This window comes from Nothoprocta perdicaria, unplaced genomic scaffold, assembly GCF_003342845.1.
Source record: "Nothoprocta perdicaria isolate Ctin4 unplaced genomic scaffold, notPer1 scaffold_1, whole genome shotgun sequence".
Classification (NCBI taxonomy): domain Eukaryota; kingdom Metazoa; phylum Chordata; class Aves; order Tinamiformes; family Tinamidae; genus Nothoprocta; species Nothoprocta perdicaria.
The window spans coordinates 12,782,373-12,795,857 of record NW_020454093.1 but is presented as its reverse complement, the minus strand read 5'-3'; the positions used below and the strand labels follow the sequence as shown (position 1 = coordinate 12,795,857).

At 39.6% G+C, this 13,485-nt stretch overlaps 1 protein-coding gene across 1 annotated transcript in view; it reads right to left on the bottom strand.

The window, feature by feature from the left end:
• Nucleotides 1-4,682: 4,682 nt before the first annotated feature.
• Nucleotides 4,683-13,485, bottom strand: part of PLCXD3 (phosphatidylinositol specific phospholipase C X domain containing 3) — a 39,554-nt gene continuing 30,751 nt past the window's right edge. Inside the window, exons 3-4 of the mRNA XM_026035659.1 lie at nucleotides 6,199-6,335; nucleotides 4,683-6,003 (exon numbers count right to left, since the gene is read on the bottom strand). Of these exons, the coding sequence (XP_025891444.1) occupies nucleotides 5,987-6,003; nucleotides 6,199-6,335 (154 nt within the window). The 3' untranslated portion in view covers nucleotides 4,683-5,986. The remainder of the gene's footprint in view (nucleotides 6,004-6,198; nucleotides 6,336-13,485) is intronic.

Genomic DNA, 13,485 nt, shown 5'->3' with positions numbered 1-13,485 from the left:
AAAGTACCATTGAACAGATCCTAAAAAGAGAAGGTGCAGCTCTGTGAACCTTTATGGGCACAACACACAGGGAGCTCTACGTCCTCAGTGCTACATATCTACCCTTCCCACAGAAATGGAGTAAAGTCATTCAAATGCATTAATGTTTGGAATAATAAGGCTTCTGTACAGAGAACCTGAACAGGATCAGGAGGCAGTGCAGCAATAACATTGTAATCATCACCTYGTGTAATTGCAAAACCACTCACGACTGAGGAAGTCAAAAGCTTAACATCTGTCCTGACAAGACCAGCTATTTCTTCTTTTAAGTTATATTTTTAAGCATGCATTCTTGCTTTCAATAACAATAATTACACATTAAACCTAGGATTCTGCTTTAAGGATTCCAGTTTCATACCCAGTTTTGCTAGCTTTCAACCTGACAAAAAAAAACAACAACAAAAAAACCCACCACCAACAAAAAAAAAAAAACAATTTGCCAGTTTCAAGCATTTCAGCTGCTCTAGAAATCTTTGCAAATCAAATTGACTTTGTTGGGACCCTAAACAGAGGGAAGAGAMTATAACACATCATCACACTGCAGAAAAGTAGCCTAAGTGAATTGCCCTTTCTCCGTGAAAAGCATTTATTGGCTTATCATCCAATCCACTTCTAACATGGAATGAGGGTATTTGCAACTAAATTCTCCCCAGCCCAGGCCAGGACTAAGGAGGCGCATGTACACAGCTTGGAGTATGGAGGTAAAGCATCTCAGGACATCAGATAAGGGAGTCTGCCCCCATTTGCCAGCTCTGTAGTCAAGATCATCTTACACAGAAGTTACAGATTTTGTAGATGGCTTACTGAAGTATAGTGTGATCAAACTAACAATATTTTGAGCACAGTGCTGCTCACACCTCGCAGTGAAGGGATGAGTAGGCAGCAGCACAGACTGTGATAAGGAGTTAAAGGAGAACAGTGGGCAGATGTTGTATTTTAACTAGACAAAGACAATAGAACAGCGTGTGAAATCGCACTTCTCTTTACCCTGAACTGCTGCTCACGTGGGTCTGCCTGAAGCCAACCTCGCCTAAAAACAGGCATGCACTTAGGGCAGGCACGCTCGATGCAACCTTGTCCAACAGGTACGAGGTAGGCTCTTCCCATGTTCTGTATTTCTTTCCTAGTTCCCTTTGTCATCAAGCAGAGGCACCTCACATGCACACCATGAGGGGAGAGCTAGGTCTGGCTGTGAGAAAGGTAGAGGGGTCACATCTCTGGGCAATGCAGAGCACTAAGTCTTGCAAGCCTCTGAGAAATTATTACTTACATATATATATATATGTATTTTTTAATTAAATCATCYACATTTCCTTAAAGCAGAATGCTAGTGGCCAGGCCATTAAACCTCAGCTACACCTGATTTCTATTTAAGAAAAGAGCCTGGGTTGGAACAGAGTTCAGAGCTTTTGCTGCAAGCTCCCGGCTGCGCTGCAGCGTGGGGCACGAGCAGTATTGCACTGCATCCAAGCACCTCTGCAAAGCCAGGGCACCATGCCCTTAGTGTCACTATTGTATCTCCATAGAGGGATTTTAGGCCCTTCATTACATAAACACAGTTCCCACTGGCATCAACATAGGTTGTGTGGACACAGAACTAACTTCTCCTGTATCACACAGAAAACCAGGTCTTTATCGACACGTACAGTCAAGGTAGTTCATTGTACAAACACGCTGTTCTTAATCAATCTATAAATGAGCTTCAAATAAGAACAAATTTAACTTCTTGCTGCCAAAAGGCAGCTGTATGAACAATCTTTAGTCGTGTTTGAAATCTGAATTCATAATTATGGGATTTAAACAAATTATGTGAATGCATTAAGGCAGGTTACATAACTGCCCTTTTCCTTTAGGATTAATTATTATTTCTTCATACATTGTAGACAATCCATACTCCCATACATACACACACCTACAAAACAGCAGCACGGTAAAAACTAAATAGATCACTGAACTCCAACAAACTTGTAATCAATACATTGTACATACTATACAGCATATTTTAACCTCATCATTTGGTAAACATATACAATTCAGAACAATGCTGACTCTATGTAACACAGAAGCTACCACTGAGATATGGCAAATACATCATAGACACTATTAGCTTTTGCTTCACTGAAAAGGAATTTGGAAGTTTCAAATGGTGTTAATTGAACTCTTGAAAWCGCCCAATAACCTATTCAGTTACTAATGCCTAATGCTCCGTACACTACATTCAGAATAAATAGCACTGGAGCTATGTTTTCAGGGCACTCTGTTGGGGTTTTTTTTTTTTTATGTTTCGCAGTTAATATTCAAATTTTTTAATTTCTTTTGCAACACAGCATAGTTACTGCACAGTGACTATCTGCTCCCTCTCACTCCAGCATAAACCTTCAGTAACTGCTTTGAAGTTAGTGAAAATGGTCTGGATTTCCATCAGTGTGACAGAAAGTCTTAGCTCAGCACACAGGATCACACACTCCCTCTCACGCACCCAGGCATATAGACACACACATATATATACTTTAAAAGAATGGCTTGATATAGCAGGACCTACAAAACTACCAGTATAACCAAGAGTAAATAAATTTAAGTAACTCTCTGATTCTAAAATTAGGTTCCTTCAGCCTCAGCTTTTACTTTCACATAGATGGTGGGAAACGGGACTTCTGGGGACAGATGCTATTTTGGTTCAAATCAGTGTAAGTTGATCAGAATCAAAGATTATTGAAGAGACTCTCCGCTAACATAAATCAAAATATGGAGCCATACAGATTTATACCAGCTAAGAATTTGCTCTACTGCCTTTRTACGGTGCAATGCAGTTTAAGTATAAGATTACACAAGATGGCTAGGAAGAGGTATTTTTCCTCTCATCAACTGATTACAATAATCTGTTTTTTCATACAGGATTCCTCATAATACATCTGTAGAAACTCTCCGAAAGGAATCAGGTTGTATATTTAATCTGACCCAGTCTTGCAGACCAATTGGGCAAGCATATTTCTTGATGAAATCAATGAGAGTTTTAGCTGCATAGGGATGACAAACTGGGGCTCTAGAATGGCCCAGTTGTGCTGCATAGTCCTTGCTGTCTTGCTCTTTTCTGGCAAAATTTCCCAGATTGTGTCAACYGGAAGCACACCCTACTAGGATAGTTCAATTATAGTTTTGGTGTCTCAGAGATGAGACTGCCAGAAAAGTGTAGATAAACCTCTCATCATAGGTTTTTCTTTTCTTTCATTTTTTTTTTTTTTAGTAATTAAGGCAGTGAGGAGTAATTTTCTTTACCTGTTCTCTATAATAAATTGCTATGCTTCTCCAACAGAAAGGAGACTGACAGCTAAATAAAAATATCATTTTTCTACGCATTTTCTTAACATTTTTCCTTATTTTTTTCCCCCATTAATGGAGAAACTACAGGATTTTTCTACTATCCTTCTTCATAGAGGATTTGTTTTTGCTTTTATTTTCCAGCACCTAAATGACAATTAGAATACAGCTGATACTAAGCAAACATTCCAAAACAATGCCAATAAGCTCAAGATATGAGATGGCATTTTATATATATTCATACACAGGCACACAAATGCACACACTTCTGTTAAATACAGCAAAACATTTGCTTTGAGCACACTTTTGTCTAAGTGAAAAGCTTGATATGTTTGGTGTGTGCTTGAGCCAGGGCTTCAAGGGGGAGCTCTGTGTTGTTCACCTCAGATTCAGCAGAATTTCGATCAGAATCCAAAATTAGAAACCATTTTTCTCCACACATTTTCAGTAATATTCAGATTATTTTGACATATTATAGGGAGCTTAAATGTTTTGACTACATTTAAGTAACTGAAGAATGACAGGAGAACCTGAAAGCAAAGCCAGCTAAGAATGAAAAGATCTTTTCGTGCCACACCTCTAAGAAATAAGCAATCATTTTCATAGATACCCATATAGAAGAAAATGTACTGCTTCAGGAACTGTACAAAATACACAAGTTTCCAGTTTGCACAAAGAAAACATAGGCTGTTTTGTTTTGTGTGCCCATTACATGAATTTTCCTTGGACATAACATGGCAACTGAAAATAAAGTGCATCACTCCCTTCAGCTCCTCCCACCCCAGTATTTTGCTTTGTTGTGGGTGAAAGCACCAAATCCTAGCCTTTTTCAATGCAAAGATCCAGTGTGACAAGGCGAATTTTGGAGTCACTTTGAGTCAAGATTTTAATGCTGTAGAAAACCGAACTGGCAACTGGCTTGGATCACAGATTTCGCTGAGGATGAATCTTACAGTCCTAAGCTCTATGTTCATGCACAAAAACAAACACAAAAAAACACTTCTAATGAAGGGGGCATCATAACTTTGTAACACTTGCACTATTTTCTTTAACCACACTTAGAATACTCTGGTCTAGAGCCAGAGTACTATTAAGCAAGTGTGCGTGGACATCTTTGTAACACATCCATACCTTTAAATGTCTTTCTAGTTTACGCACATGCATACACATGCACACTCTTTCCAATGCACACTCTGTGTTCAATATAGCAGCAAATGTTTATTTTATTCCACTTCTACATAAACTTTAAAAAAAAAAAAGTTGCAAAAACAAATAAGAAAAGCCCAACTCTTTGATGAGACCATTTTTGTTTTTCTATGATCTGGAGCTGTTTGAGCTGGCAGTCCTTACTGACTGATGGAAAACAGCAAGGGATCACAACATATTCTCTCCCTCACTCAAGCAAGAGTTCTCATAGTATCAATGGAACCTGACCTCAGTCTTGTCCTATAAAGCCCTGCAGTATTTCAGGGAGCATTTTCCTTGTAAGATGTTACAAKATCTCTCACTTTCCATAAACGAAATGTTTAGCTTTCAGAGACTGTGTGCATACACATTGATATATCAAATACATGACTGCATTGTATCCAGTTAGGGGTCATACAGTGGCAAGGCTCTCATTTTACAGCTCACTACATTTTCCATATATTTGAGTTTTATATGTTTCATCAAAAGTAAAGTGAAAGAAATTCTGTCACCAGAACAGTGCCATACAGTATTTCCAGGTATTTCCAATCATTCRATTAGGTCTGTTATTTCTCATGAACAACATAAGGACTCTACTTAATATTATTAGCTAGATATTGAACTACACCACTCTTTAGTACAGTATTTTTTCACTGATGAAATTGGCACTGATTTTTTTCTTTGTGRTCAGTACAGTTTGTAGCTGCCTTCAAGAGAAGCTCAGACTATACTTCTTGTTTTGAAGTGCAGTGTTAATCCTGTAGAACACACATTTCCAATGTAAGACCAAATCCTGACCCTTACAGAGCACACAGATCCCAAGTCACATTCAACAGAGGAAAAATTCCTATTAAATGCATTGCACAYAGGATCAGACTCATGTAAGATTAATCCTGAGAGGGAGTGGTGCTCCAAGCCAGCCTGACTTTATTCCTGCTGAAACCATGTAAAACATGCAATGGCAGCACTTGGTACAGAGTTAGGCTAGCAGTACGTAACTGCTGACTTTACACAGGGCAGAGACATTAGAAAACCCCACTGCAAGAATGAAAAGCAAGCAGGATTTAGTCTGTGCAAGCTACATAACACATCATGTGTACTGTCCACTGATTATGCATATGTTGGAGGCATTACTTTTTATTTATTTCACAAAGGTATTGAAACCTGCTGCTCATTGATAAATACAATCAGTTACACCACCTGACGGATGAAGTGTAGCAACTCAAAATTTTAGGGCTACATATACTGTCCTTAAATTCCCAGGGTGATGCTCACACCTATAGGAATTCTGCTGTGGGCAGAGAGAGGGCAGCATACATCTCACTGCTCTGAATGCTGCAAATTTCTTGGCACTGTTCATAACCGTAGAAGACATACGAATCACATTTGGTACCTCATGGAAAACATGTAAGTGGCCTTCTTTTATCAAACACTGTAAACATGTTTAGTTTTGCTCTTTACCTGAAACACAAATGTAAAAAATGATCATAATTGATTAAAACATTTTCCCTTTGCCCACCCACTAACGCCTTAAACACATCAGTGTTTTAGGAAGATCAGTGTTTTACATGATAATTCTTTAAAATGTAATTTCTCTTTTAATTCTAAATAATGCAACAACAAACATATAATACTATCAAGTAGTGTCATCTTCACCTTCATCCAGGGCATAGTTGAGGTTTATGACTGTGCTGATAAAGTCACCAAGTTCTACAAAATCTGCAGTGATAATATTTACACCACTTTCTCCTGGTTTCTGAGTTCGGACCCACTGCATCATTGCAGGAAGAGCTCTAAGGAGAAAACAGAAACAGTAATTACTCATCTGCAGTGCGACAAATGCATTGAGATTTACTAGTGGTGACCTTATCTTATCTTACTTGGTTTCTAAGAGAAATGAGTACAGAAGGACACAAGTTACTACCAGTACTTTTGAAAATCCTATTCTTTATAATTTTCATTCTCTATGGGAAGAACATGTTGATTGTCTGACCTTTATGTTATACTTTACTATGGAGAAGCTGAAATACAATTTCACAGTGACTGCTGATCTTGTTTTAGGGCAATGGAATGGACCAGATATCTTTTCAGTATCATCCAGCCACATGATTTCATGAGAGTTGTTTCAGGAAAAGGAAATCATAAAGAATTCAAGACATTTGGAAAGCATGTTTGTTGTATTCTAAGAAAGACTGAAAAATCTTTTTTAGAGACACTCGAGCAACTATGATTTCTATCATATAAAAACAGCAGATGCCGAATATAATATCTTTCCCAGGATCAATATCCCAGGCTTGAATTATGTTTCTTCATAAAACACTGATTAGTAATTGAAATMAAAAACAACACAGTCAAGTTGAGTCTTTTCTAAAACAGCATATTTTTATCATATCAGACTTCCAGCACTGCGATAATGGAGTATATTTGGCATATTGCATTGGCGTGTACACTAGCAGGTGTCTGCCTGTTTGGGTTTGTGAATATGAAAAAAAGTCTTTTGAATACCATGAAAATAGAAAACAAGGTTCTAGAATCATCCATACAAGAAAAATGCATGGGAAAACAAAGGGTTCTKTAGTTCTGTAGCAGAAAGTCACAAAATAAGATACAATGTTCAGAAGACAGAAGTTCACAGAGCTCAAAGTAACGTACAGATTTTTCAAAGAAAGGCTAGTTGACCATTGGAACAAATTCTTAGAGACTGTGATAAATTTTGCAGCATTTGGAGTCTTTAAATCAAGCCTTGCTGTCATTTTAAAAATACACTCTAATACACACAAGCTGTTGAGCTAAACGCAAGCAGCTACGGACTGCAGAGTGAAACAGTCAGGCTAGATCAATAGACTAGACTAGAATCACAGACTTCCTTTGCCCTAAAACCTGTAAATCTGTGATTCCCTCTTGACCTTCAAGTTGTACAGACTGGACAACKGGGTGGTGAGAAACGATATGAAATTCAATAAGGGCAAGTGYGGGGTCCTGCACTGGGGGAGGAATAACCCCAGATATCAGTCCAGGYTGGGGACTGACATTCTGGAGAACAGCTCTGTAGAGAGGAACCTGGGCGTCACAGTGGACAACAAGTTGACCATGACGCAGCAGTGTGCCCGGGTGACCAAGGTGCATGAAGAAGAGCCTCTCCAGCAGGTCGAGGGAGGGGACCATCCCCCTATACACAGCCCTGGTACTATACACAGCTCAGAAAGTTTGAAAACTCCACCGTGCTTTCACATAAAAAGATATTGCTGAACCCTTGAGAAAGACGCAAGCGTGAACTTGTAAGACTGCAGCATTTTCCTTTGTCTTCAATACCTTATTTAAACACAAAGAGTTTCAGGTTTAGGGATGAACTGACTGACTGTAGACAGATACAGATGCCTCCTTCCATTTTCTACATAAGTTGATACCTTGATATTTTACTCCCCCCTGAGACATGATTATTTTCTTTGGTGTCCTCTATTTGCTCTACATCAGATTCTGATGCATTTCTTTCTTTGGACCATATAGTTTGCTCTCCACACATTTAACCCTATACATTGACATACTGTTGTCTTTTTCTACTGCGTTCTTACTAATCCAATATTTAACAGGGATAGTCATGCCTCCTCCATGGTATTTTAAACTTAGTGTGCCCTGCCATGGAACTCTCCAAATAGTCTCAGTTGATAAATTAGGATATCTACATTTTATTTATACTTCAAACAGAACTTAGTTGTGTTCAAACAGAACTCCAAACGTAAATTGCRAGATGGAGTCACAGAGATGTTTTGTTCAAGAGAGCATTCAATGATAAGAGGCAAGTGAATCAGATTATCCAACAAAAAGCTTATTTACATAGCAAAGACCAAGAGAACAGCTCTGTAAAAATATAAATACATGAACAAAAGAATCCACTGACCTCAAGGACTTGGTTAGGCTATGCAACTCTGCTTAGGACAAAGATTTACAATAAGATAAATAAATAAAAATACACYATACACGTCTTCCTCCCACAGTGCCATCTTGAAAGTCAGTCGGTATCTGTGATTTTAAGACACCACAGATTGCTCAGTTTCAGTGCAAGTATCTCACACACACTAACAGCCATTATTAGAATAAGCCTACTTTAATGATCCCCAGGGTGTATTTGTGATAGCAGCACAAACCCTGTTCACCCTTCCTTGTAATTTCCAGTCTCTGCATGCTCCAAACCAGTAACTGTTCTCATTAAGTGTTTTAGTCAGCAGAACACAGATCATGCTGTGTGACAGCCACCTACATGACTCTGTGCTCACAGAAACTCAGTAGAGACCATGCTGTTAATGAATATTCCTGTGATTTTGATAAACATGACTTTGTGCATGAGCATATGTAAGTCTCTCAGGCTGGAAACTCAGACAAGCAGAGCATCCTGACAGCACCACTTTCTAGTGCTCTCCTAGGCAGGTCTGGGCTCTCCTGAGGGGTGACTGATATCCACGCTTAAGGGCCTTCCTGGGGCTTTGGCACCARGGGGTCTCGTTGACTCCAGAAGGGCTGACATTTCAGCTCAGGTAGACAGCCAAAGCTAGTGATTTCTTCCTTTATGTGAAAGTAATTCTGCAAAATTACAGTGGTRTAGTCATCCTGTAACTACATCCACAACTGCATTGTGCTGGTATAACTAGTTTTCATAACAAAAGAGCATCACACTGGTGATAATAACAGTGATGCCATTTTTGGAATTGCATTTAGGGCAGGCTCCAGGTCTCCTTATGGCACTGAGCAACCTTAAGCCTTCTAGCTCTCCCATGCCCTAGCTGACTTGGCTGTAAAGTGATGTGAGGAAAGCATGATGAGTTAATCAGAAATCCTCCTTGCCTCAGACATGTGTTGGGAGATTTCATTACCGGGAATAAATGTTCTGAAGTGCATAATAGATGAAAAGTACAATGTTAGCATGAGTGGCACAAATTAASAGCCAGGCAGCTGAAAAATCTGACATATGCAATGAGTAATAAYTTTTAAAGGCCTCAATACTGTGAGGCCTTTAAAAATTATTTATGTCTGTTCTATCCCACAGCTGCAGAATCCAGTCATTGCAATGGAACTGCATGCCAGGACTGAAGTTTTCACAAAGAATACATTTCTGTCTCTTAAGGGGTGAGAAAAATCCCCTTGAAACTTTGAACAAGGTATACTGGACCGTGCTACTTGCCTTAGCCTATAGGCACATATAAGAAGATACATTAACAGCAAATTCTAAGTGAGGAGAAAGACAGAAGTCTCCTTTTTTCATCTTAATAATTTACACACCTGGTCTTACCATCATTTTCACATTATTGTAACTTCTCTGCACTCAGAGGAGATAGGCCAGATTTTACACCAAGCCAGACCAGCACAGGTTTCTTGGACAAGGTACAGAGAACCGACCTGCAAATAAGGATCTGTATTTGCGTCATTTTCTGCTCTTGCTTAGCACTAGAGAAGGGCTAATAGTTGGAGCAATACAAAGCAGGAAGTCACAAAYCTGAGGTTTTAGCAGTGGAGGAAGGTTACTCTGCGGGGAAGCGGAGAAGGACGAGTATCTGGCACTTGCTGCAGACTATGCTCATTAATCTTAGAGAAACATTTTTCTGTCCTCACCTTGGTACCTTGGCTGCCTCCCGGGCATTAGCTTCTCTCCTGGAGAAGCAGCACGTGATCTGCTCACACTCAGAGCTCCCTGGGAACAGCAAGGTCACCGCCTGCTGCTCCTCTCACAGGAGGTTGAGAGGACAGAGGAACAAGAGAGATATGAATGGCTTGACAAGGGAGGGACAGGTCAGACGGGCTGCCACGCAGCACYAACTCATCTCTACATCTTCTCATCTCCACAGGACAGATCCACCTGCGTGCTCCAGYGCTGCTCAGCAGCCTCGTCCAGAGCGCTTGGGTAAGCTGAGAAGTACATGTGAAATGGGGAAACCAAAGCACTGGAGGGTAAGRACACACCTGCATCAGACAATGTGGTGCTGTGCAAAGATATTTAACATGGCTATATATTTATTCCGAGAAAAAGCTTTTATCCCTRCTGGCACATCACTAGGCCAGTCAGACAATTCAATCATTTGGGCATATCTTAKATACCAAGATGACTTGTGTCATGGAGTGCAAACATGCCCTACACATCTCTGTGTTCTGCTTTTGTTGTTGAAGAGCCATGTACTTTCTCACATTGTGTTGCCACAGTGATTTTTATTTACAACTAAGTAAAATCGAGGCTCAGCTCTGASAGTAACTTTATTACCTCTATTTTCCCTGTTCTGCTTGTATGAACAGAAATGTGTGCTTTTTTCAGCTTTGCATTTCTTTCAGTAACCATTTTCTGATGTGCTTAAGAACAGGAAGAAATATTGCCCTAAACTACAAGGGATGCACAGCCCTTTAAAAGCTATTGGATATGCCTTTTTTTTTTTTTTTTTTTTTTTAATTTATCAAAGATCTTAAGTGGATTTCCATGCTATTGAATTTTGTTTAAATAACAATAATACATTCAATTAGCTTCAGTTGGTGGAGCAAAACTGAGAGTTCACATTCTGGGTTTTCAGAAAGAAAATATGACCTAACTAATTGCATTAAAATTTGCTTTAAARATATGCTCTTAGGCTATTTTAGTTCTGAATGATTTTTTTTTTAAGTATCTGAGTCATCGAAGCCTGACAACATGACAGAACATGAACGGCAGCAGCATGCTAAAACAGGACCTCCCRTGGCAAAAGAGCCATTCCTCTCTGCAGAGCTCTCAAGGGAGGAGGAAGAGGAAGAAGAGAAGCAGTGTTGTAAATACAAAGTGAAAGAGTTGTTCACTGTTTCATGAAAATTTGGTCACTAAATGGCAGATGAGGTTTTCATTCAGAGTAGATGGAGCCACTGCAACTGAATCCAGAAAGGGAAACAGGTCTYGTTCACAGAGCACAAAGCAATTCAGCATCGTGTGCCCGTTACCAGCAGCACCCAAGAGCAGCAAAGGTGGCCCRGCCACTCAGGACAAGAGTGATATATGGTATATTTTCCCTCTTCTATAAAGCACATTCCGCTCCTTCCCCTGGCCTTCCCCAAAGAAGGATCTATGCAAGAACAACAGTGCTCCTTTGCAGGAGGATGCACTCCTATGAGCAGCAGATTTGGGGGAGTTCTTGAATTTGAATCCCTAAATCTTTCTTCTGTTCATCCAATTTTACTCATGTTTACACAAACTCTGAATAATTCTGGATCTAATTCAGCGCATGCTCACCTTGACTTTTCCAGGTTGCTTAGAATTCATCTCTCCAGTGGGACCAGGAGATGTCTTGCATTTCACTGTATCAAAAACATCATTGCTGGAAAGAATCTTGATGAGTCCACGTCCATCCATGTCCACTCAGCCCATCCTGATGCTGAATCATCTCAAAGATCAACTGAACAAACTATTCCTGGCAAATATTCAATTTCATCAGCTCTTACAAACCTTAAGTGATGGAGATTTCATAATCTTCCTCCGCATATTCAGAACCTGCCTTCATAACTCTCTTATTCCCTCTCATTAGTTTCAGTTGGAGTACCCAAAAATAGATGCCACTACAATGAACAGCATTCAGGTATGCTGTTCAAGAGTGTTCACCGAATTCTCATCCTGCTGCCACTATTGATTTACTATCAACTAGTAAATAAGCTTTCCTGCAAAACATGAAGCTCAGAAACCATCCCACAGTATATTATTTTGCAATAATTTTATTTTGTGGCAAAATTAGTTTGAAAGTTTCCTGCCTTTTAGAGGCCAGCCATTTGTTTCTATCCCCCTAACACCATTTATTGTCCTCTTAGCTGTGCTGATACACCCCTAGAGACAAGATAAAAAGCAACACASAGAAATGTGCTAGAGTAAAGGAAACAAATCAACCTTTTTGTCCCAAACAGCCTCAGTTCATTGAAGAGATTTGATTTACACCAGGACCTCACAAATTGCTGAACTGGCACAGACAGGGAACAAATGAACCAAAGCACTGAGATTTACATGGCCCAGGCATGGAAAGGTAGAAAGTTCTTAAATAACTTCCCTATCACTCAGATCCTCTCTGGGCAGCAATAGTGTGATCATAAAACTGTCACTAAAAAGATCAGTCTGACTAGAACCAGAGAACTTGGGCAATGCTGGGTGAAATTACTAATTTTTATTATTCCTAGCTGCAAATGGACAATGGTGGGTATGCATTTTTGGGGGTCCTGCATGGACATGTTTCACTACCCGTGAGTCAGCACAGTGCAAATACTACCTGTATTAACATCCAACAGCCTTGGATTTATCCTTCTGAAAAGCTTATCTATAATTCAGTTTTCTCCAATTGCTGTACAACGTTTGGAAACACATCAAATGACACAGATGACAATTCTGGGGCCAGATGAATATTTTAACGTAATTGATCACAGCACTGTGCTCTGCAGAGTCACAAGGCACACGATGTCTTTGCTTTTCTATTGAACTGTTGTTGGCTTTCTAGGTTTCATTTTAGAAAGGAAGCAGAAAGGAGCTTGAAATCAGCCTTTTCTGCCCTCTCTTCAAAGRGCATTTCAGCTGAATTTATCGAACCTGGACATCTATGCTAATATAGAAAAAGTAATGGCATATTTAATAGCAGCAAATGGATAGCACAGGAGGTTAGTGATTAATGTTCACCGTCCTATATTTATTCCTGATTTTGTTTTGAGCCATTGCACCTACAGCATTAACTAAGAGAATTAGAAATCCAGATAGCTGGTAAAGGAGACCCTAATTTTATGAGAGATATCACTGATGAGATAACCCTAGTATTTTCACAGACTCACAGAAGGGTTGAGGTTGGAAGGGACCTCTAGAGATCATCTAGTCCAAACCCAGCACTCAAGCGTGGGCTCGTAGAGCACGTGGCACAGGATCACATCCAGGCAGCTTTTGAAGATCTCCAGAGAAGGAGATATTCTTCAGCT